The sequence below is a fragment of the Mesoplodon mirus genome, assembly GCF_964341445.2.
Source record: "Mesoplodon mirus genome assembly, chromosome: 4".
Taxonomy (NCBI): Eukaryota; Metazoa; Chordata; class Mammalia; order Artiodactyla; family Ziphiidae; genus Mesoplodon; species Mesoplodon mirus.
The window spans coordinates 133,887,605-133,914,449 of NC_138979.1; the positions used below are offsets into that span (position 1 = coordinate 133,887,605).

The window sequence follows — 26,845 nt, forward strand, 5'->3', positions numbered from 1 at the left end:
TCATATATTTACTATAATGTCTAGTATTTATTCAACATTTATTGACTACTCTCTGTTAAAATTACGTCTCTGTTAAAATTATTTTGATGGTTTTTCTACTACTTGTTATTAACTAAAATATTCTTTTCTTAACAATAGCCCAGTCCAAAATCATAAAATTAGCATGTTAGCTTACTTAAGACAGATTCAGTCTCAAAATAAGAAGTCTATTAAAGGCAAGCCCCATGTCCCAAATGCTTTTCTATCCCTAGCCCCTGAGGTCAGATATTTCACCTTTAAACTACCCTACAACACAAATGTTCCAGTTTATAATCATAAGGTCAATTTATTGCATAGTCAGCCGATTTTATTACTTTCTCTTAGCACTGCCGTCATTCTCTTCTTTAATTTATTTCTGTATTTGTCTTTCCTCCAAAATCAGATATTGTATTGAAAGCTGAGACATTATTCAACTTGTTCTCCCTAGTGCCCAGTATTACTGCTTTGCACATAGTAGTCATTCAAGTGTTGCTTACATAGTTATATCAAGCCAGATAATTAACCCTTCTAGCTTATTACGGACTTTACAAGTATTAATCATGATGATGTGTATGAAGAAATTTCATGGAATTCCCTGGCGATCCAGTGGTTAGGACTCTGTGCTTTCACTGCCAAGGGTGCGGGTGCAATCCTTGGTCAGGGAATTAAGATGTCACAAGCCATGCAGCGCGGCCAAAAAAAAAAAAGATTCACTTGGTATATAATATTTTTATTTGATATGAAAGGATTTTGGGTGGTCCATTTTTGTTATACTTGTTAGGGGACACTGATATTTTTATCTCATCTTAAGAAGTAGCAATCTTTATTTCTAGTAAAATATAATGTGCTTTTTAATTTAAAAACACCTAATCCTAAACACTTGTGATTTTAATGCTATTGATAACTGTTTTTCAACTTGAAGTCAAAAAAAAAAGTAAAATATGTCTTTTTCATGCAGGAGAAAATTCTCAAGAGAAACCTTCTCCAGTTCAACTTACACCTGCCTTGGTGAGATCACCATCTTCCCGACGAGGCTTAAATGGGACCAAGCCTGTACCTCCCATACCACGGGGTATCAGCCTTTTGCCTGATAAAGCTGATTTAAGTACAGTGGGACCCAAAAAGAAAGAGCCAGAAGACATTTGGAAGAGTGAAAAAGATAGTCTTAAAATTGATCTTTCAGAATTAAATATCAGGGATAAAGATTTGGATCAAGAAGAGGTTAGAACCAAATATTTTCAGTAATTTTTAAATGCTTGTAATTGTCTATAAATAATAGTTGTTATTTAAGGAAAAATCAAGTACTTTTTATCCCATAACATGGTGTCTTATTTGTAAAAATATTTTATGTTCACAATAGAAAACGTGGAAACTATAGTGAAGTATTAAGAAGAAAATTCATCACACCAAATTCTACTACCCAGAATAATTTATCACTGTCACTCTAGTGTCTTCCCTTCCAGTATTCTGTGCATATATTATTCCTTTTCAAATTAAAAGTACAGATAATATAGCAATATACCCATGCACTAACCCCTACCAAATGAACAATTTGTTATTTTTGTTTCCTACTTTTTTAATAAATGAAACATAACATAGTTCCCTCCCCAATCCAGTTTCTCTTTCCTCTTCACTGGAGGCACCACTGTTACCATTAGTTTGTGTGTTTTATGTATTTATGTACTTTTTATATTGATACAGTAGTATTTTGATATATTTATAATGTATTCATATAATTGATTTTGGCTTATTTCTAGTCTTGCTATTGCAAATTACGCTGCAGTAAACATTCTTGAGCATGTCCCTTGTGCATACGTGCAAGTTTATTTATCTTTATGAAATTGACATCATATTGTATTTTCATCTTTGAATCCTAGATCACTCCATTTATACTATAAAAATGTATTGCCAATATGATAACTCTACATATTGATTATGCCAGAGAAGGGATGTGGCTGCTATGTTACTTTGGATTCAGAGCACTATTTCCACAGATGCTTCCTTTTTATCATTTCAGTTTGCCTGATGTCAGGTTGAAAAGTGTTTTAACATTAAATATGTAAACTGAAACACCCAATGATGATATTTTGTGGTCTTATTTTAGCCTGTTTTTAAGACGTAAGGCATCATGTACTGATAGTTTGCTCAAAAAAAATTAATGCATATTCATTTAAAAAGCATTTCTTTAACATTAAGCATGTGTAAAACTAACTTATAAAGAATCAAAATTGGTTCTTAATGAATTAATTAGTCATTCCAACTTCTAATGGCTTGTAAAATCTTTTCTTGTTTTTTTCTTTTTGCTTTTGTTTTTCCAGTCATAGTCCAGTGGTACTATGAAGGGAATTTATTTACAGGAAACAAACTTACAGAAGAGGCATTTTCCTGTGTAACTCATAAATTTCATCTGATCCTACATATTGTTTTTTATGATAACTTAAAAATAGTCCTTTTAGGACTTCCCTGGTGGCGCAGTGGTTGAGAGTCCGCCTGCCGATGCAGGGGACACGGGTTCGTGCCCCGGTCCGGGAAGATCCCACATGCCGCAGAGCGGCTGGGCCCGTGAGCCATGGCTGCTGAGCCTGCGCGTCCGGAGCCTGTGCTCCGCAATGGGAGAGGCCACAACAGTGAGAGGCCCACATACCGCAAAAAAAAATAAAAAAAATAAAAAAATAGCCCTTTTAGTGGGTACTTGAAAGGGTAATTTCTTTTTTATAATTATTAGTAAATATAGGTGGATACTAATGTTTTTGGATATTCAACCTTCCAAGGATTTACTAGGGAAGTGGCTGTACTATCGAATCAACTATTATAATTGTTATAATCAAAATATAAGCAAAACACAGCTTATGTATATTTCTGAGTTCCTTAATTTGTTCAAGGCTCTATTCCCAAACTTAATATATATGTGATAAAGATCTCTACTCTGCATTTTTATAAATACTTGTCTTCAGAAGTTACATACGATGATCTATTATTCTCTGAACTCTAACACTGGCAAGCTTGATGTAAACTTCAAATTTAGAAAGCTGATTACTTTTTGCTGAACTTCTCATAGAACTTCTAAATAGCCACATCAGCACACTATTGACCTAAGGTTAGATGGACCTCTGTGACATCAGCTGTGCTACCACCTGATTCAGTGATTCACCTATGAATGAATTTTTACAATATATTAGTCATTGTACCCAGTGCTGGAAATACCATGGTGAATAATATCTTGAGATCCTTCCTCTTAAGGAACTTATAACCTAGGAAGTTGTTTATAAATAAATACCTGAGTGATGAAATCTGTATTTATACTATGTACAGATATGTTTACATCCATCTTGTTAGTATTGGATTGGAGAGTGGCTAGCTAGGTATAGTTATTGGAGTTTGAAATTTAAAGATAACTTTTACTTATATAATTATTTTGTAAAGTTAATTGTTTTAATTTTTTTTAGATGCAGAGCTCTCTTAGGTCCCTTCGTAATAGTGCAGCTAAGAAAAGAGCAAAACTGAGTGGCAGTACTTGTGATCTTGAAAGCCCTGATTCTGCAATTAAGCTCGACTTGACTGTGGACTCTCCGTCTCGATCTTCCTCTCCAAACATCAGCTCTTACAGTGAAAGTGGAGTTTACAGCCAAGAATCTTTGACTTCTTCTCTGTCAACAACTCCCCAGGGGAAGAGAATAATGTATTTTATTTTTTGATATGTTCAATGAATTCTGATCTGTAATTTGTAGTCTGAAGCTCTAATATCATATTTTTTAAAAAAACTTTAAGACCATTTTCTAGTTTTTGAAACGTTGAAATACATTTAAAAGACAACAGAAAATTTACAGATATTACCTTGGTTGGCTTTGGTTTGGGGTGGTGGTGGAGAGACAGAACACAACCCCAACTAAATTAATATAAATCCTAGTCCCAAAGCCCCACTTATTCTTATGCCTATCTAAGATTTATTCTAATATTCCTTGTCCTTTAGCTCTTTTCTGTATCATTGACTCTTTGACGATTGACCGATAGCTGATATTACTGTTTTCGTTTAAAACTCAGCACCAGTTTCCTCTAATCGATGGATAAATTCCACCCAGCCATTACCCAACTATTTCTTATATTTTGTTATTCCATTATCTTGTGTGAGTTTAGGACTCCATGCAGTAGCTTTTGCAGCCCTCTTAGGAGTTTCCTTACCACAGCAGTGCTAGAATTAGAGTCCTGGTCACCCCATACTGACAACATAGCAATTCGACAAACTTTTCCAGATTACCTCAGGAACCTTTTTTTTTTTTTTTTTTTTTTTTTTGCAGTATGCGGGCCTCTCACTGTTGTGGCCTCTCCCGCTGCGGAGCACAGGCTCCGGACGCGCAGGCTTAGCGGCCATGGCTCATGGGCCCAGCCGCTCCGCGGCATGTGGGATCTTCCCGGACCGGGGCATGAACCTGTGTCCCCTGCATCGGCAGGCGGACTCTCAACCACTGCGCCACCAGGGAAGCCCCCTCAATAACCTTTAAATCGTAAACATTGATCCTACCTTGATTTCTGAAAATCTCTGTGACCCTATTCTAGAATTTTGGGGAATCCTTTCCCTCTTTATTGTATTTTATTTTATTTTTAAATTTTATTTTTTATTTTATATTGGACTATAGTTGATTTACAATGTTGTGTTTCAGGTGTATTCCTCTTTATTTTAGACAAAAACCTAGGAGTAGAATTACTAAGTCTTGGGTAGATGGACATTTAACTTTTTAACTAAGTGCTAAGCAGTTTTCTAAGATGCTTGTGCAATTTTATACTCCTGTCAGCAATGTATGAGAGTTGCAGTTGTTTTACATCCTTATTAACCTTTGGTGTTGTCAGTCTGTTTAATTTCATTTTCCTTTGATTTTATCCATACCATGTTTACATATAGAGGTAAATATTTAAAATTAAATTTAAATTATTTTTACTTAAGTGAACTAGAACCTCTAATAGGTAGAGATTACATAATCCAAGGAGAGATGATGTTCTGTTGAACATTAATGTAAAAGGGTTTTTTATTTCAGCAGTTCATAGAATTAAACCAAATTTTTGTGTCCCATTGTGAGAGGTTTGTCTCATTCCATGATTTCCTTTCCCACATTTTTTAGCTGAAACAGCAGCTTATTTTGCAGTTGGAAATTTTTTCTTACTGGAAATTCCTTTGTTGTAATTACCTATGTAGAGTAATGCAATATATTTACAAAATGAATTTGGAATGGCTATGTGGGCTGGTGAAGCAATTATGTTTACATTAAGTTACCAGACATTTAAAATATATACATTTATCTCTTAGACCTAAAGTTTTTCCTTTATCTTACATGAATGTGAAATTTTATGTTACATACGCTTACAGTTTCAAGGTTCTGTAAGTAATCTGGAACGCAATTGGGAAGGAAAGTTCATTTTATATTGTTGATATAACATTTAGAATTCACTATTCGCAATATTGTTTCATAGTTACTCTCTTCAGATATTAAACTCCGTGAGAAAGGAGTTCAGTATACCCTCATTTGTGGACTGAATTATCTTTAATGAATTTAGTATTTCCACATTTTATTTTATTAGTTTAAGAGCAATTACTCTCAACCAGCTTACATCCTGCCTTAAGAATCATGGCCAAAGAAAGTCACTAGTACTTCTGCAGAGCTTTCATCCTTACGTGGGTTGGGAAGGAAAAATTATTGAGAACCACTTTCTAGAGACTGAACTATTTTCTTTCATCTAAGTCAAATACCCTTAATATAAATGTAAATTGACAGTCATCTAGTCTAGAGAAATTACTCTTTTAAAATATTTAACATTGATTTCTCACTAGGCCAATTAACAAATATGCCTACCCAACTACTAAGAATTGTACTCCTTTGTAAAATCTCTTCTTAATAATATCCATCACTGACTTATTGGCATTTTAGCTCTTACTGATTTTAAACAATTCCCTTTATGTACAGACTTAATATTCTTCAGTTTACTTTCTTTGTGAAACAAGGCCTGTAGGCCTTTATAAAGTCAAGAAAGTATACCAAAAAATAGTCCACGAAGACAGTGGCGTTTGCTAAAACTCACTTGTTGCTGATTGTTGAGTCCCTCTTTTTATATTATGTATGAAGGTAGATAATATACTAGATGATTAGAATTATTTGGCTTAGTTCTGGAATGGACTGTCTTTAGGTCAGGTTTTTTTTATCCCCTTACCCAAAGAAAGATTAAACAGCACAAATTGTAGTGTCTTCATTTCCTTTGGTAATCCTCTCATGAATAATTAAGGATTGACCATATGTTGAAAAGGTTGGAAGTTCAAAAGGTGCAATAGGAATACCAATAAGAAATATTCTTAGCCATAGTTTATCATACTTGTTGCTGCCTCACTATCAAAGTTTAGTGAGTTAATAAAAGTATAGAGAATGTTTGATATAAGAATGCTGAATAGCTCTAGATCTTCAATGTTTATTGAAATTACTTTGTTTCATTGTAGGTCAGACATATTTCCAACATTTGGATCAAAACCTTGTCTAACAAGACTTTCTTCTGCAAAGAATAAGAACTCTCAGGTAGCTGAACAAAGCCCCAGTGCAGGTATTTATGACTGTTTTATAAATATGTTTTATAGAAAGTATGATTTTTAAATGATTAAAAAATGATGGCAAATGTATTTTAGATTTAGAATTTTGTAATTACTAATTAAGACTAACCATCTTCTTAACTCCTTAAAAGGCCATTTTGGCAAGAATACTTATTATTCTTGGAAGAAAAAATACTTACCTGAATAATTGATACCCCTTAAACCCATAAGTTACCCGTTCTGGCTCCTACACCAGGACATTTTGACTTAATTGATACAGAATGTGACCTAGCCATCAAAGTTTTTGAGAACTCTCTAGGTGATTCTAAAGTGCAGCATAGTTTAGAAACCACCAGGGGCCACAAAAGACAATTTTTTTTAAAAATAATATTTAACTAGTGTAAATATCTTGTGTTAAGCATTTTGCAAACTAACCTGGAAATCACTAATTTATAACAGCAGTTCTTAGAAAATAGATTCAGATATTAGTAATAAATTAGAAAAATACTTGAATTCTGATCAATTTAGGATGGGAACTATATGTTCTTCTTTATGATTTGTAAAACTACTGAATTATGAATTAATTGTAGCAAGTTGGGATATGATATTTATTTTTGCATGATCTCAGTGTGAAAGTCCTAACAACCTTAAGGTTTACCTTATAATTACTTTCCTAAAAAGCTGTGTGTGTATCTAACTGTTTGCTAAGATTTTAAATTTCTTCCTCCTAAATATATCTTAATTTCATCTCTTTTTAGTTCCCACTATCACTCTTACTCATTTTTTACCTAGCCACCTAACATTTCTCTCCAGCTTCAGTCTCGTCCACTTACAATCCCTTTCCCATAATGCAAAACTGACTATATTGCCCAGCCTAAATTTATTCAGAGCATTCTTCTTTGATCAGAGCCGTGCAGACATCTCCAGCTTCATTTTCATTTCCTGCTTTGTATGTTGTGATCCACTTAAATCAGACTACCTTCAGTACCATTTCCTATCTCTTTGCAGTTGCACATACTGTTTCTTCTGGATGAACTCTGAAATCCACACCACACCCCATTCAGCTGTGAAAACAACTCAGTTGCTTTCTCTGGGAAGCCTTCCCAATTCACAAATAAAATTGATATTACCTCTTTTGTAATATCATTACATTTTGCACTGACATTTTTATAGTGGTATTGCAATTATTTTACTTTTTTGGACTCTCAGATTCTTGATCCCCAGAGATTATTTACCCCTGATTGCCAACAAGTGCCTGTGATAGTTACAAAAGCCCAACTCAGCTATGTGTGTCTGGTATACTGGCTTCCACAAAGCTTGTGTGTTAGACTAAGAGATAGTTATTCTACTAGGCACAGGAAGGCAATTGTATATGTGCTTTGGAGTCTGAAAGACCCCAGCTGGAATCCCAGTTTGATATTTTAATAATCATATTCTTGCTCTGTGCAAGTTACTTAATTGCTTTGAAACTAGTTGCCTCATCTGATGATGTAAACCTTGAGAAGGGTAGTGAAGATCTAAGTATATAACATATATAAAGTACCTAGTACATAGTGGGCACTTGGTAAGTATTTGTTCTCCTAAAGGGAAAGACCCAAAGAAATATAATACATAAACTTATTCTTTAATTCTTTTTTAAGGCTGATTATCCTAATAAATTATTTATTACTTTACAAATATTTTTTTAAGTTTGAAGAGACTTTGTTGCCAGGTTGTATCTAGTTTATAAAAATGGAACCATCTTTTGGAAGAATATTCTTGGAATTAGAAAAGGGTAGATTTAGAAAACCGAGATTTGAGTTTCCCTCTGACCCTAGTTGTATAACCTTGTGAGTCATTTAAATTTTAGTGGAGTGATAGGTCTTACAGTAATACACGCTTCTGTATGCGATGTTCAGTGTTTCCCAAACTTGTTTAATAGTCAGTGTTTCTCAAATTTGCCTAATCCTAGGAATCACTAGGAATGCATATAACATACAGGTTTTGGGGCCTCACCTTATACCTACTGAATCAATCTTCAGAGTTAGAAATCTGCATTTTCAACAAATAAGTTAGATATTTCTAGGATCAAGTTTTAGAAACACTATTATTGTATTTATTGTAAGATATTCTTGGTTAAATTTAATATGCTTCCAAAATGTTAAGTTGCTAATGGTTTAGGATTTTATAAATTTGGGTTTACATTTTTTGTTTATTTGGGATAGGGTTTATTTTGTTTTCAGTAAGCAAGTAATTTCTACAAGTTTATTGTTGTTTAATTAGTGAAACATAAAAATGGTAATGCTCAGAATAAGGACTACCTGAAGATAAAAACAAAAATAGTTACGTAAAAATTATAAATTCATCTGTCTTCACATCAGCATTTCCAATAAAGATTTCCACATAGATTCCACTACTACCTACTATAGCACATTGTGCTGAATTTCCTGAATGTTGTTGTAGCAAACTTTTTTCCTGTAGCTTTACGTTAGTATCAACTATTAGTAGAAAGCATTTCCATCCAAAGCCAATATCTTTATGAGGCTTACTTTATGAATTAACTATCAAAATTAAGAAGAATTTAGAAAGGTATCCATGTTACTTCCAGAAGGTCTCTATCATTTAATAGCGGATATTTTTTAAATCTTTCTCAATGAATCTGACTTAGTGCCCTATACTCTGCAGTACTCTCTAGCCCAGTGGCCACCAGCCACCTCCTCTCCCTGCTGTCCTGTTTTTATTAAAATACCCTCAACAGTATGAAAAACAAATTATATTTTATTGTTATTACTTAATGGTTTACATGGCAGCTATACATAAAAATGGATGGTGACTTAAATATATATTGCCTAGGATTTTCCATTTAGTAGTTTTGTGGTTTTAACAGCTGCAAAGTATTAGTATAGGGTGTTCAGTTTAAACATTCAAATGTAGATTAAAATTTTAGGTATTTATTAAAAGGAGGCCTACATTAGGGTTTGATTTGTTTTTAACTAGGAATATAACATTTGTATATTTATGGTACACTAGTCCCTGAACTAATAACCCCTTTACATTTTCTTCATTCAATCCTCACAGAGGTTCTGAAAGAGCTACTACTATTATCCCCATTTTACAAATAAGCTTAAGTGTCTTGACCAGCTTCTGTCAGCAATTTAAGTGGCAGTGTTATGATTTAAAGCCAGGAAGCATAATTCCAGATTCTGAGCTCCTTTCCTATATAGTTTATTGCCTCCAAAGCCAGACCATGAGAGTGGGAGAAAAGAGAGAAATGGAGAATATAGGCCTCTCTCAGGAAGCAGTTTAAAAATTCTAGATTTAAAAAAATTCTGTTTTGCTGTAAAGTGTAAAATGTCGTTTAAACATTAAATGCCTGTCATGTTTTAAAAATATATATATTTGATTATCTCTTTCAAACATTGAATTTTGTATGTCATTGTAATTTTAAAGCTTCTTTTATAAAACGTGATAGTATGGCTTATAATAAATGTTCTGATCTGCTAGTAAGGTAAAAAGTATTATAAAAATTTAAAATAAGATAAAACTTTAAAAAATTACTGAAATGTTATAATTTTTAATATTATGTTATTGAACCTTTTTAAAAGGTTAGAAGCCAAGATAGATTTAGAGGAGAGATATGTACCTATGGTATTATATCATTCAAATAAATGTTTTTATGTATTTTATTTATTTTATAGGGATTACAACATCCAATGTAAGCATAATTGGTCAACGTGTGAACTATGGGTTTGGATGTGGTGATTTTGAAGATGATAGGTCACATGACATTTCACCTAGTGTTTTAAAGATACAAAATAAGGAACACCCAAGACATTATAAGCATACAAAAGGTTAGTAAATTTCATAAGTTCATTTTTAAGATTCAGTGTCTCTCTGTAAGCATGCCAATAAAGAAAAACTAACTGAGGATCCTCAGTTTTGAGATTTTTCTTCTTACCCTTCTGCTGCTGTGTTGTTGTTTGAATAATTTTGCAAAATAGGAGAACACATAGGTTCACATATTAATTTATGGTTTTTAGTCTGAGGAGCCAATGCAGGGAAGCTATTACCCAAGAGGTTAAAACTAGGGTTTCCCTGCTGACCTTTAACCCCAGGATACACACACGCATACACACACATACAGACATTTTACCATTAAAATGCGACGGAGAAATCATGTGAACAAAGACTCCCAGGTGCCTACTTAGGTTGTAACTATGGAGTAAAACTGTGGAAACAGGAATATAATTTCCCTGTGGTAGAACCTGGGAAGCTTCTTTGTTATCACTAACCATTGTTAATAATTTACATTCCTTTTTTTTTTTTTAAACTTAGTAGCAAGCAGCACTTCTGTGACTGCTCTGTTTTTTTCGGAGATCCTATTTCAGCTGCATTTAAACTTTTTTCCTCAGGGTAAAGAGGAGGTGATTTTGTTTCGTTGTTGTTGGTTTTTACTATTTGGGTATAGTTGCTTTACAATGTTGTGTTAGTTTCTGCTGTACAATGAAGTGAATCAGCTGTATGTATACATATATCCCCTTCCTCTTGGACCTCCCTCCCACCCATCTAGGTCGCCACAGAGCACCAAGCTGAGCTCCCTGTGCTATACAGCAGGTTCCCACTAGCTATCTGTTTTACACATGGTAGTGTATATATGTCAATCCCAATCTCCCAATTCATCCCACCACCCCTTCCTCCCTCCCCTGTGTCCACACGTCCATTCTGTACGTCTGCGTGTCTGTTCCTGCCCTGCAGATAGGTTAATCTGTACCATTTTTCTAGATTCCACATATATGCATTAATACATGGTATTTGTTTTTCTTTTTCTGACTTACTTCACTCTGTATGACAGACTCTAGGTCCATCCACCTCACTACAGATAACTCAATTTCGTTCCTTTTTTATGGCTGAGTATATTCCATTGTATATATATATATATATACCGCATCTTCTTTATCCATTCATCTGTCGATGGACATTTAGTTTGCTTCCATGTCCTGGCTATTGTAAATAATGCTGCAGTGAACATTGGGGTGCATGTATCTTTTCGAGTTATAGTTTTCTCCGGATATATGCCCAGGAGTGGGATTGCTGGATTATATGGTAGCTCTATTTTTAGTTTTTTAAGGAACCTCCATACTGTTCTCCATAGTGGCTGTATAATTTACATTCCCACCAACAGTGCAAGGGGTTCCCTTTTCTCCACACCCTCTCCAGCATTTATTGTTTTTTTTGGATATTGAGCTGCATGAGCTGTTTGTATATTTTTGGAGATTAATCCATTGTCAGTTGCTTCATTTGCAAATATTTTCTCCCATTCTGAAGGTTGTCTTTTCGTCTCGTTTATGGTTTTCTTTGCTGTGCAAAAGCTTTTAAGTTTCATTAGGTCCCATTTGTTTATTTTTGTTTTTATTTTTGTTATTCTAGGAGGTGGGTCAAAAAACAAAGAGGGAGTGATTTTGAAGGGTATAAATATTTCAATAGAGTAAATAGAAGTCACCTGTATTTAAGCATTGTGGCCTACCGGTAAATGTAAGGAGCTGTCATTTTTTTGAGTGTAGCCATCTTGGTTATCATATGGTCAACTTCTCTTGTTTCTGATCACCTTAAGTCATACATGTGCAGGTAATCAGGCATTTTAGACATGTATATTTTTTATGGAGCTAACACAAATTCAGTAAGAGGGAACTTGATTAGAAACCTTTTATGTTTTTTTGTTGTTTTTTTGTTTTTGTTTTTTTGGTAAATTTCTTAAAATTTAATCCTTAATATAATTCATAGTATCTGTTCTTTTTAGGAGAGATCATTTGTCCACTGTTTTTACAAAAGAGAATGACAGTGTTTTTTCATATTTACTTACATATTTTATTTCTTATATAAAAAAATCAAGTGTAAAAATACTTCTCTTCCTAAAGGTAATATAATTTAATTGTTTTTAAATAATTGCTGAATATGTTCATTTACTGCCAGTGGCTTTTTTTGTTTTGGACAACAGACTCATAAAAATATTTGTATCTTTGGGCTTCCCTGGTGGCGCAGGGGTTGAGAGTCCGCCTGCCGATGCAGGGGACACGGGTTCATGCCCCAGTCTGGGAAGATCCCACATGCCGCAGAGCGGCTGGGCCCGTGAGCCATGGCCACTGAGCCTGCGCGTCCGGAGCCTGTGCTCTGCAATGGGAGAGGCCACAACGGTGAGAGGCCTGTGTACTGCAAAAAAAAAAAAAATTTGTATCTTTGATCAATAGTTAATTCTACTCCAGAAAATTACTTCACACTCAGACTTCCAACTCTAAACCAAACATATACTAGGTCTATCTGGCCAACAAGAATAAACATGTTCAAAACCAAACTTACCTTTCTTTCTGGATCTGCTCCTCCTCCTTTTTTATCTATTTTTTTTAGCAGCATTACCATTTTCCCAGTTACGGAGACTTAAAACTTTACAGTCATCTTTTTTTTTGTGTGTGTGTGTGTGTGTTATGCGGGCCTCTCACTGCTGTGGCCTCTCCCGTTGCGGAGCACAGGCTCCGGATGCACAGGCTCAGCGGCCATGGCTCACGGGCCCAGCCACTCCGCGGCATGCGAGATCCTCCCGGACTGGGGCACGAGCCCGCATCCCCTGCATCGGCAGGCAGGCTCCCAACCACTGCGCCACCAGGGAAGCCCTACAGTCATCTTTTCTACTTCTCCTTATCCTCCAAGTTCAGGCAGTGACCAATCTTACCAATTCTTTTCAGTTTAATTTGGGCTTTCATTACTTCTTCCTTGGATAATTACAGTAGCCTTGTGAAAAGACATTTTGTCACTTATTTTCAGTTCTTTTTAATTAAGGCTACATGCTCTTCCAGAATTATCTTTCTAAGGTACAGTCATCATCTCTTCCATACTCAAAACCTTGAGTGGTTTTCACAGAATAAATTTCCTACTCTGTAGCATAATTTTTGAGACCCTTAATAATCTTGCCTCAGCTTACCTTTCTTGCATTACCTCTCACTACTTTTCATGCCCAACGCTCTAAAATTCTTAATACTAAATGTTTTCTTGGTTTGTATGTACAGTCTGCATTGATGCCCTTTCCTAATCTTAATGTGTCCAGATCATGTCTGTTTTTTGAATACTGGCTAAAAGCCATTTCTTTAGGAAGCTTTCCCCATGTTTCTGGTCTGGAGTAGTATAAGATAAAGTTAAGATACTGTCATCTTTATATCCCTATTATGCTTTGTATATAATGGTGTTCATGCCACATGTTAAATGAATGGAGTGGTAACGAGCCAACCAAAACTAATAGTGTGGCCTTGGGCACAATCAGACAAAACTTGCATCCTCAAATAATCAGATTAAAGTAAATATTGAGTGCAATGCTGAAAGGAATAAAAAAAAACTTCCAAAAGAAATATTGGCAATGAGTGGCAAATGTGAATGGATTCCTTTTACAAGAAACTTCAGACTTTTTTAGGATTAGCTCTCAGAACCACCTCTTCTTCCTTTGCTCTGCTGGTTGTCCCTTTGAACCTGCCCATTTTCTAGCATATTAACCTGGAGCCCCAATTAATGATTTGAGAAAGTGATTAACATGGATGCTTGGAGTGTTAGCAAACTAGATTCCATGAGTTAATATTTTCTCTTTCTCTGTTTGAATGAATGGGACAGAAATAACAACAAAAAAGATTATATAAGGATAGTTCATATGCAAAAAATCTTTTAAGCATATTTTTTCTTTATATGTTAGAGTTGAGATTTGAGCAATATTTCTTTCAGTAATTCTTTGCTTAGAAGAAACTGTAGGGTAAAAAGTAAAAGTAACGTTAAAAATGATGTTATGATCACTGCTCATTAATTATTTCCAGTTCTCCTTTTGGCTAATCAGCAGGAATACACTTCTCTGACCCTTTGCAGTTAGATGATCACATGAGTTTCTTTAACCAATGGAATGTAATCAGAAGTGACATGTGGGTAGAAGGGCTTTAGAACAGGTTCATTATTCTCTTTTTCCATCTTCCTCCTGCCACTATGATTATGATGTTCTAGGTGATGAACCCTCGTCCTTGAGTAAGGACTATATGGAGCAGAACCTCTCCCCTGTTTCAAGAATGAATATTATATGATTGAAAAATAAAGCTTTGTTTTGTTAAGGTAAAAAAAAATGGTGTTATGTCAGCCTCTCTCATAAATGAAATTAAACTACTTAAATATGTTTTTTATGTGTTTCCTCATGAGATTTGTCTAATTATCAATCATCTCGTAATAGTTTATGTGTAGATTTTATGTTTGTGAACTATTGTGGAGCATATTGTTCCATGTTCCATTTACTGAGATTTGTTTCTCTTTGTCACCAAACACTTTTTGGGGCTACCTGATGTTTCTGTCAGTTGACCCTAAATTAATTATATTTTGCTTTCCAATAACATTCATCTAACATTTATTGAGCACCTACGATGTGCCATGCACTGTACTAACGGTCTCTGCAAAAGAATGATAATCAAAACTAGACATAGGTCCTATCCCCATAGAGCTTACAGTCTAGTAGGAGAGAGAGGATAATTAAATAAATAATCACAAACTGAGCTAGAAGTTAACCTCAGAAAGTACAGATTGCTGTAAAATTGACTTGATCTGTTCCTGAGGGTTAGAAGCTTTCCTTCAAAGTTACCCTTTTGTTGGTTGATTATCATATGGTGATTATTTTCTTGTATATCTTTTCCACTCTTTTTTTTTTTTTTTTTTTTAGGCTGTGTCAGGTCTACGTTGTTGCACTTGGGCTTTCTCTAGTTATGGCAAGTGGGGACTGCTCTTCGTTGCGGTGCACGGGCTTCTCATTGCAGTGGCTTCTCGTTGCAGAGCATGAGCTCTAGGCATGCGGGCTTCAGTAATTGTGGCATGTGGGCTCAGTAGCTGTGGCTCGTGGACTCTAGAGCACAGGCTCTGTAGTTGTGGCACACAGGCTTAGTTGCTCTGTGGCATGTGGGATTTTCCTGGACCAGGGCTCAAACCCATGGCCCCTGCATTGGTAGGAGGATTCTTAACCACTGCACCACCAAGGAAGTGCCATCTTTCCCACTCTTAACCTTGGCATGTATAAACTCCTTAAGTGTTTCAAGGTTTCTTTTCTCTCTAGTGCCTAGTCTGAACTAGGTTTCTTTTTTTAATTGGAATATAGTTGATTTACAATATTGTATTAGTTTTAGATATATAGCAAAGTGATTCAATTATATATATATATTTCAGATTATTTTCCATTATAGGTTATTACAAGATATTGAATATAGTTCCCTGTGCTATAAAGTAAATCCTTGTTGCTTATCTATTTTATGTATAGTAGTGTGTATATGTTAATCCCATACTCCTAGTTTATTCCTCCCTTCCCTCCCATTTCCATTTGGTAACCAGAAGTTTGTTTTCTATGTCTGTGAGTCTGTTTCTGTTTTGTATATGGATTCATTTATATTATTTTTTATATTCCACATATAGTGATAGCATATAATATTTGTCTTTCTCTTTCTGACTTACATAGTATGATATTCTATAGATCAATCCATGTTGCTGCAAATGGCAATATTTCATCCTTTTTTATGTCTGAGTAATATTCCATTGTGTATGTGTATATATGTATGTATGTATACATATATTATATATATATAATATATACATATATATCACATCTTCTTAAACCAGTCATCTGTTGATGAGCACTTGCGTTTTTTCCATGTCTTGACTATTGTAAATAGTGCTGCTGTGAACATTGGGGTGCATGTATCTTTTCAAAGTAGTGTTTTCATTTTTTTCTGGATATATACCCAGGAGCAGAATTGCCAGATCATGTAATAGTGTTTTCCATCATGGTTGCACCAATTTACAGTCCCACCAACAATGTACAAGGGTTCTCTTTTCTCCACCTCCTCTCCAGTATTTAATATTTGTAGACTTTTTGATGGTAGCCATTTTGACTGGTACCTCGTTGTGATTTTGATTTGCATTTCTCTAATACTTAGCAATGTTGAGCATCTTTTCATATGCCCGTTGGCCATCTGTATGTCTTCTTTGGAGACATGTCTGTTTAGGTCTTCTGCCCATTTTTTGAGTTTGTTTTTCTGATACTGAATTTTATGAGCTATTTGTATATTTTGGATATTAACCCTTGTTGGTCACATCAATTGCAAATATTTCCTCTGATTCCCTAGGTTGTCTTTTCATCTTCTTTATGGTTTCCTTTGCTATGCAAAAGCTTTTAAGTTTGATTAGGTTCCATTTGTTTATTTTTGTTTTTATTTCTTTTGCCTTGGGAGACTGATCTAAGAAAATATTAGTACAATTTATGTTTGAGAATGTTTTGCCTATGTACTGTTCTAGAAGTTTTATGGTGTCATGTCTTACATTTAGGTCTTTATGGGTTTATTTTTGAATATGGTGTGAGGTAGTGTTCTAATTTCATTAATTTACATGTAGCTGTCCAGCTTTTCCAACACCACTTGCTGAAGAGACTGAGAACTTCTCAAACATAGAGAAGGAAACAGATATCCAGGTACAGGAAACACAGAGGGTCCCAAAGAAGATGAATCCAAGCACCCACACCAAGACATATCATAATTAACATGGAAAAAGTTAAGGAGAGGATTCTAAAGACAGCAAGAGAAAAACAAAGAGTCAAAGAGTCAGTTACAAGGGAACCTCCATAAGGCTATCAGCTGATTTCTCTGCAGAAACTTTGCAGTCCACAAGGGAGTGGTATGATATATTCAAAGTCCTGAAAGGGAAAAACCTACAACCTAGGATACTCTACCCAGCAAGTTTATCACACAAATCAAAAACGTACATAGATTCACAAAAACCATAAAGAAAGGAACTCCAACATAATACACAATCATCAAACCACAAAAGTAAAAACAAGAGGAAGAAATGAACAAAGAAGAACTACAGAATCAACTGGGAAACAAGGTTTAAAATGGCAATAAGTACATACCTATTAATAATCAATGGAGTAAATACTCTGATCAAAAGACACTGAATGGGGGCTTCCCTGGTGGCGCAGTGGTTGAGAGTCTGCCTGCCAATGCAGGGGACACGGGTTCGTGCCCCGGTCCCGGAAGATCCCACATGCCGCGGAGTGGCTGGGCCTGTGAGCCATGGCCGCTGAGCCTGTGCGTCTGGAGCCTGTGCTTCGCAACGGGAGAGGCCACAACAGTAAGAGGCCCGCGTACTGCAAAAAAACCCACCAAAAAACAAAAAAAAACACTGAATGGCAGATTGGATAAAAAAACAAGAACCTGCAATATGCTGCCTACAAGAGACTCACGTTAGGGCAAAGAACGCATACAGACTGAAAGTGAGGGGATGGAAAAAGATATTTTATGCAAATGGAAATAACAAGAAAGTGGGAGTAACAATACTCATATCAGACAAAATAGACTTTTTTTTTTCTTTTTTTAATAAATCTTTGTTGGAGTATAATTGCTTCACAATACTGTGTTAGTTTTTGTTGCACAACAAAGCAAATCAGCCATATGCATACACATGTCCCCATATCCCCTCCCTCATGAGCCTCCCTCACATCCTCCCTATCCCACCCCTCTAGGTCACCGCATAGCACCGAGCTGATCTTCCTGTGCTATGCTGCTGCTTTCCACCAGCCAACTATTTTACATTCAGTAGTGTATGTATGTCGATGCTATTCTCAATTCACCCCAGGTTTGCCTGCCCACCCCATGTCCTCATGTCCATTTTCTAAAGACAAAATAGACTTTAAAACAAAGTTCATAAAGAAAGACAAAGAAGGACATTATATCATGATAAAAGGATCAATACAAGAAGAGGATATTACTCTCATTAACATATATGCACTCAGTATAGGAGCACCTAAATACACTATATAAAACAAATACTAACAGACATGAAGAGAGAAACTGACAGGAATGCAATAATACTAGGAGACTTTAACACCTCACTGACATCAATGGACAGATCTTCCAGATAGAAAGTCAATAAAGGAACAGAGATCCTAAGTGATACAATAGACCAGTTGGACTTAATTGATATCTATAGGACACTACATTGAAAAAACCCAGAATACACATTCTTTTCAAGTGCCCATGGAACATTCTCTGCAATAGATGACATACTAGGTCACCAAACAAGCCTCAACAAATTTAGGAGGATAGAAATTATTTCAAGCATCTTTTCTAACCACAATGGTATGAAACTGTAGAAATCAGCCACAGAAACAAAAATAAGAAAAAAACCCATCACATGGATACTAAGCAACATGGTAGTAAAAAACCAGTGGGTAAATAATGAAACCAAGGAGGAAATCAGAAAATACCTCAAGACAAGCGACAATGAAACTATAACTTTACAAAATCTATGGGATGCAGCAAAAGCATTTCTAAGAGGGAAGTTTATAGCGATACAGACATTCCTCAAGAAACAAGAAAAATCTCAAACAACCTAACCTACCACCTAAAAGAACTAGAAGAAGAAGGACAAACAAAACCCAAAGCCAGCAGAAGGAAGGAAATAAATAAATATCAGAGAGGAAATAAATAGAGATCAAAAAAAATTAAAAGAGAGAAGGTCAATAAAACCAAGAGCTGTTTTTTGTTTGTTTGTTTGTTTTTAAGATAAACAAAATTGACAAACCTCTAGCCAGGCTCACCAAGAAGAAAAGAGAGAGGACCCCGAAAAAACATAAGAAAGTACAGAGAAATAACAACTGATACCACAGAAAAACAAAAAATCATGAGAGAATACTATGAAGAGTTATATGCCAACAAATTGGACAAATTTTAAGAAATATACAGCCTGCCAAAATTTAGTCAAGAAGAAATGTATTTTGAACAGACTGACCACTAGAAGTGAAATAGAATCTGTAATTTAAAAAGCTCTCTGCAAGCAAAAATCTTGGACCATACAGCTTCACTGGGAAATTCTACCAAACATACGAGACCTTACACCTATCCTTCTCAAACTATTCCAAACGGTTGAAGAGGAGGGAGCACTCCCTGATTCATTCTATGAAGCCACCATCACCCTGATACCCAAACCAGACAAAGACATTAAGAAAAGAAAAAAGAAAGAAAATTACAGACCAATATGTTTCATAAACATAGATGTACAAATCCTCAACAAAATATTAGCAAATATTTTTTGATTTGGTCCAGTGGTTAAGAATCCACCTTCTAATGCAGGGGACGTGGGTTCGATCCCTGGTCGGGGAACTAAGATCCCACATGCCGCGGGGCAGCTAAGCCCGTGCGCTGCAGCTACTGAGCCCACATGCTCTAGAGCCCATGCGCCACAACTAGAGAGCCTGCGTGCCGCAACTACTGAGCCTGCGTACTCTGGAGCCCGTGCGCCACAACTAGAGAGCCTTTGCACCGCAGCTACTGAGCCTGCCCACTCTAGAGCCCGCGTGCCGCAATGAAAGATCCCGTGTGCTGCAGCGAAGATCCTGCGTGCCACAACTAAGACCCAATGCAGCCAAATCAATCAAGCAATCAAAAAAAAAAACTTTCCAAAATATTAGCAAACTGAATCCAACAATATGTAAAAAGGATCATACATCACAATCAAGTTAGATTAATTTTAGGGTCACAAGGATGGTTCATCATAATAAATCAATCAATGTGATATATCAATACTACATCAACAGGAAGCCATATGATCATCTCAATAGATGCAGAAAAAGCATTTGATAAAATTCAACATCCATCCATGGTAAAAACTCTCACCCAAGCGGGTATAGAGGGAACATATCTCAAAAGCCATTTACAGCAAACCCACAGCCAACATAATACTCAATGGTGAAAAGCCTTCCTACTAAATTCAGGAATAAGACAAGGATACCTGCTCTCACCACTTCTATTGAGCATAGTATTGGAAGCAATCAGACAAGAAAAAGAAACAAAAGGTATCCAAATCAGAAGGGAGGTGGTAAAACTGTCCCTATTGGCAAATGACATGATACTGTATATAGCGACCCCTAAAGACTCCACACAAAAATTATTAGAACTAATAGATGAATTCAGCAAGGTAGCAGGATACAAGATTAAGATACAGAAATCTGTTACATTTCTTTACACTAACAATGAAATATCAGAAAGAGAAGGTTAAAAAAAATCCCATTTAAAATCACGTCAAAAAAAAAATACTGGACTTCCCTGGTGGTTCAGTGGTTAAGACTCCGCACTCCCAATGCAGGGGGCATGAATTCGACCCCTGGGGGAGGGGAACTAAGATTCCACATGCCTCATGGTGTGGCAAAATGAAGAAATGAAATGAAATGAGTGAAAGACCTATATGCCGAAGACTCTAAAACATTGATAAAGGAAATTGATGATGATTTTAAGAAATGGAAAGCTATCCCATGCTCTTGGATTGGAAGAGTTAATGTTGTTTAAAAGTCCATACTGCCCAAAGCAAACTATACAGATTTAATGTGATCCCTATCAAAATACGCATGACATTTTTCACAGAACTAGAACAATAATACTAAAATTTATATGGAACCACAAAACACCCAGAATTGCCAAAGCAATCCTGAGGAAAAAAGAACGAAGCTGGAGGCATATCCCTTCGAGAGTTCAAACAATACTGCAGCGCTACAGTAATCAAAACAGTATGGTATTTGCACAAAGACAGACATATAGATCAATGGAACAGAATAGAGAGCTCAGAAGTAAACCCACACACCTACAGTCAATCTATGACAAAGGAGGCAAGAATATACAATGGACAAACCAGGTATTCTCATTATAAATATTTACTGAGTTAACGAACATGCATAAATATATAAGTTGTAAATTCTTTGTATGAAGTTAGTTTTCAGTTTTAAAAGACTGTGTTATGATATCCTAAAATTCTATATAAATATGTACTTTTTAATGTGGGTTTTTTTGTTTCTTTAGGATTTACAGGGTCATCATCAAATTTCCACCAAATTTCCAGTTTCGACTTTATGTCTACAAATACCTTATCAGAAGACTCAGTAGTAGTTGTTGGAAAAGGTATTTCAAAGTTTTTTAGCTTTTAATTGAATATGTTCTTCACATATAAGCAAAGCATATCAATAAAGAATAGAGAAGAGTGTGATTCAGGTGTTGAGTAGAACTTTCTTTTTAAAAATTGTTAAATTTAAAGAATTAAAAGTGAAAACGTAACATGACATTTGTATCCTCTAATGAAATGATAAATTCATGTCAGTAATTTTCAGAGATGTGTTATGTGACAGGTGGAGTTTAGGTACTTCTAAGACACTTTTAGGATAGCTTAGACCATTTTACCTCAGTTTAAATTCAAATAGTAGTCCTTATTGATTGACTTTGTCATCAATATAAATTAATATAATTGTATTGTCTCCCATGCAAAGACTAGACAAATCTTAATATCTCTTATATATTTTAGGGGAGTTAGGAAACCTTTGAACAACATATTTGCAAATATCCTTTAAAAATAGTGTTTTTAGGGCCTCCCTGGTGGCGCAGTGGTTGAGAGTCCGCCTGCCGATGCAGGGGATACGGGTTCGTGCCCCGGTCTGGGAGGGTCCCATATGCCGCGGAGCGGCTGGGCCCGTGAGCCATGGCCGCTGGGCCTGCGCATCCGGAGCCTGTGCTCCGCAACGGGAGAGGCCACAACAGTGAGAGGCCCGCATACCGCAAAAAAAAAAAAAAATAGTGTTTTTTCCCCCAACTTTATTGAGGTATAATTGACAAATAAAGTTGTAAGATATTTAAAATGTACAGTGTGATGATTTGATATCCATATACATTGTGAAAGGATTTCCCCATCAAGTTCATTAACACAATGCAACTAGATTGCTTTTTAATTTTTTAATTAAATTTAATTTTTAAATTAAATTAAAATTAATTTAAGTTAAAATGTAATTTAAATTTTAATTTAATTTTAGTTTAATTTTAATTTCAATTCTAGTTGAAAAACTAGAATATGATGATAGACATTGAGGGTGTACATCTTATTTTTGGTAAATAGAATGAAATGCTCAGAAAGCTTTCCTAACTTCTTTGCTTGATAGAGTCTTGTTAAGTTAATTTAAGACCCTCCTCAGGGCTTCCCTGGTGGCACAGTGGTTAAGAATCCACCTGCCAATGCAGGGGACACGGGTTCAAGCCCTGGTCCGGGAAGATCCCGCATGCTGCAGAGCAACTAAACCCATGCACCACAACTACTGAGCTTGTGCTCTAGAGCCCATGAGCCACAACTACTGGGCCCGTGTGCCACAACTACTGAAGCCCGCACGCCTAGAGCCCGTTCTCCGCAGCAAGAGAAGCCACCGCAATGAGAAGCCCACACACCGCAATGAAGATTAGCCCCCGCTTGGGCTTCCCTGGTGGCGCAGTAGTTGAGAATCTGCCTGCTAATGCAGGGGACACGGGTTCGAGCCCTGGTCTGGGAGGATCCCACATGCCACGGAGCAACTAGGCCCGTGAGCCACAACTACTGAGCCTCTGTGTCTGGAGCCTGTGCTGCGAAACAGGAGAGGCCGCGATAGTGAGAGGCCCACGCGCCATGATGAAGAGTGGCCCCTGCTTGCCACAACTAGAGAAAGGCCTCGCACAGAAACAAAGACCCAACGCAGCAAAAATAAATAAAATAAATTAATAAATTCCTACCCCCAACATCTTCTTTAAAAAAATAAATAAATAAAGAGTAGCCCCCGCTCGCCGCAACTAGAGAAAGCCCACACGCAGCAACAAAGACCCAACGCAGCCAAAAATAAATACATTAAATAAATAAATTTTTAAAAGAAATATATGATAAAAAATAAAAGTCCCTCCTCAGATTGGCTCCAACCTACCCTTGTAAACTTATTTTCTGTTTTTCCTCTATTTGCCTTGTGCCCAACAAAACTTATTCACTCCACATACATGCTTTCTACTTGTTCAGCTCTGCTTATGAGCATCCCATCTCATAGGACGTCCTCCCCTCCTTCCTCACTTGTCTATCCAAATTCTTTGTGTCTTCTAATCCCAGCTCAAATCCTTGCTCTTTGAAACCATCTTAAACCCCCAGCTCACCCAACCTCTCTTGTGAGCTCAGAACTTAAAATACGGTGTTCTCATTTGATATTATCATGAAATGTCTTGTGGTACCTCTTATATTATCATCCTGTTAGAGTGTTTTTATATTTTGTGATTATTTAACATGTTTTTCTTATTAACTATATCGTATACTTCTTGAAGAAAAGAGCCTTGTCTTAAAACTTTGCTGTCCAGAGTAACATCACATAAATACTTAATGACAGTTTGATGGTTGCTTTCAGGGATATTTGGAAGTCCAGTCCCAGCACCAGCAACCTGCAGCCAATCAGTGATATTTTCTGTGGAAAATGGGGATACGTTTTCAGTTAAAAGTACTGAACCACCATCAGGGATTTATGGAAGAGCAGTCCAGCAGAGTATTCCATCATGTGTTGATGTTGATAATGAAAAAGATGTAAGGTTATTTACTAATTATTAGGATAAATTCAATGATGCATCATTGTTTTGTGTATATCAGATTTGGGGTAGTGAAAGTGTTTTGATTAAAATTTTTTAAATCTCAGTGTAATTGAAATTCCTGAACTTTAATCATTTAAATGATAGATTATTCTGCTTTCCCACCAAATATGTTGTCATTCTGGCGTAAAGTATCTAGTGTACTTGATACTCTACATGTACTTTATATACATATATGTATGTGTATGTATATATTCAACAATTTCCTAGGATATCCTCAGGGAGTAACAAACTAGTATCTTCAGGCACAAATTTAGTTGGAGATTCGCACTAGGTAATTCTATTCAGTTTTAGAATTACTGAAATAAGGACTAAGAAATGTATAGTTTATTTTGTATAGCTTACAGTTGTCTAAGATGAAGATAGTTATTTTAAATGTCAAACTCCCTGAATGATTTCAGATATTTCAACTTTTTCCTGCAGATTAAAGTTTCTATTTCAAAATCTACTTATGACAACATGAGACAAAAGAGAAAAGAGGAAAAAGAACTTTTTGACATTAAAGATTGTGAAAAGAATCCTTGGGAACGAATGAAACATACAGGAACTGAGAAAATGGCATCTGCAAGTAAGTGGAATTTAACATTTGCTGTGGTTTTATTTAACTCGTAATATTCTAAAACTAATGTACTCTAGTTTAACTGAGGTTGATGTATGGCTAATAGTGGAATATGTTGAACTACAACACTGAAATTTGAAAGACCCAGTAACTTCTAACTATTGTAATAAATATTGTTTCTTATAAAAAGGAAGCTGATTGATTGTTTTTCTCCCTTCTAGACTTAAATATTTTGGGGGATGAGGTGGGAATATCAAAAAAATGAAAGTTCTCCTTTAGAAAACATTGCCTTCAGCCCTCCATTGAAAAAAAGAGGCCAGTTTAAAAAGGTCACTATCTTTAGTGTTTTCAGATTCAGGTAAGATATGTTTAAATATAGGGAGTAATGTCACAAATGCTTATTTAAGTTGAAGAGACCACATGTGGTTCAATGCATTTTGTGATGGAAAGAACACTAAACCAGTAGGAGTCAGTAGACAGACCTGGCTTCTTTAGTATTAGTTCTGCCTTTTAATTAGCTTTGTGACCTGAAAACAGGCCTCTATTTTCTGGCCATGTAAAATATCTAAACTATCTGAAAGGTCCAGATTATCTCAAAGATCTCGTCTTTGTTTTCTGAAAATATTCTTGTTTCACTGAGGGTAGTATTCCATTTTATAGCTAAGGTAACTGAGATTGTGAAGCTGGTTTATTAGATCATGATAAAAAAAATCATTGCATTTATCATTTATTCAGCTAGTCATTGTGTACTTAATAGGTTCTATACCTGGTCAAGATTAAGCTCCATGTTTCCTGTGCTATTTTTAAAAATATTGAATAGGTCTTAGGTATAGTAGCAGCTAGGAAAATCAGAAATTGAAATGAAAAATTGTGTGAACTATAATAAACATTAAAAATTACTGCTTATTATTTTTGTTATCATTTTTTTTCTAAGGAATAAACTGTATGAACTATAACAAACATTCTTAAATTGATGTTGGATCTGAAGTCTAGGTGTGAACAAAAAACCCAAGAAGTATAGAAAATGTAAATTTATAAATGTGATCTTAGACAGCATACTTAACCTCTCCCAAAGATAAAAGAGAATTGAACTAGATGAATGTTTGCAATACTTCCTAGCTTGTATTTCTTTTAATAATGCAGGAAGTGTAGAAAACGTTTTAAAAATTCTGTATCCTCAAAGTTAGTAATTATTGAGAGTATGCCTGATGAGAGGTGTTGGCCTGTAAAATTACTGGTTAAACATGGCCCTGAGTACCAGTTAAATCTAGGCATTTGTGACATTTAAGCCTATTTTCAGCATTCTTAAATAGTTTCACTAATTATTACTGTCATAGAATCTAGGGGGAGGAAAACCCACAAAACTTCTTACCTAAGTCAGTAGTTAACAGTAGGAATAGAAGTACAAATAGTAGCAAATAATACAAAGAGTAGCAAAACATAAATTGTTTCATATTCATTCGTGCTAGAGACATCAACTAATTTTGTGATTTTTCTTGCCTATAATATAGGCTTTGCAGATTTTATTTCTAAGCAGTATAAGGAGAGTTCTTCCTTGAAATCATGCTTATGTTTTGAACAGAAGAATATGCTTACAAGATAACTACAAAAAGTGAGAGTAACCTTTTAGAGACTTGCCACAACACTTTTGTTGTATTTTATAAAAGTATCAGGCTTCAGGAGGGGACGTTTAAACAAAAAAACCTTAGTTTGGTCAGCACTGTTTTAGATTGATAACTCTGTACACCTCCTTTTCCAGAGTAGTATTTGTTCTTTTTTTTTTTCACTTTTTTCAGGTAAAAACAGTAGAAATAGTGGTATAACCCCAAGGTTGATAACTTGGTGTTTATCTGCATCTCTTCCTAATGAATTATTCTCTCATGAGAATGGAGGTGGAGTATATATAGAGAGGGAATCCTTAAAACTTTAGCAACAGTTTCTTCACCTGTAATGTAGGAATAATAGTAACCATCACATAGGGTTGTTGAATGAATCAAATGGGATAATGTAAGTGAAGCACTTAGCACAATGCAGGCAAGATGTCAATAAATGACGGTTAGTAGTGCTATTTTGTATTTGCTATTCTTTCTGGATTGTAAAATTCCAAAGTTGAGTTTTTGGGTTTTTTTTTTTAAATACACGGCAGTCTTAAATATGAAACCTAATGAGGGTGCATCTGAATCATCAAAAAAAATTAATGATGTCTATTTATCATATTCA

The 26,845-nt window shown here is 35.5% G+C and overlaps 1 protein-coding gene across 1 annotated transcript in view; it reads left to right on the forward strand.

Moving 5' to 3' along the window:
* Positions 1-26,845, forward strand: part of TOGARAM1 (TOG array regulator of axonemal microtubules 1) — a 77,699-nt gene that overhangs the window by 27,124 nt on the left and 23,730 nt on the right. Inside the window, exons 5-11 of the mRNA XM_082620182.1 lie at positions 977-1,239; positions 3,465-3,697; positions 6,497-6,597; positions 10,261-10,413; positions 21,460-21,558; positions 23,832-24,004; positions 24,490-24,634. Of these exons, the coding sequence (XP_082476308.1) occupies positions 977-1,239; positions 3,465-3,697; positions 6,497-6,597; positions 10,261-10,413; positions 21,460-21,558; positions 23,832-24,004; positions 24,490-24,634 (1,167 nt within the window). The remainder of the gene's footprint in view (positions 1-976; positions 1,240-3,464; positions 3,698-6,496; positions 6,598-10,260; positions 10,414-21,459; positions 21,559-23,831; positions 24,005-24,489; positions 24,635-26,845) is intronic.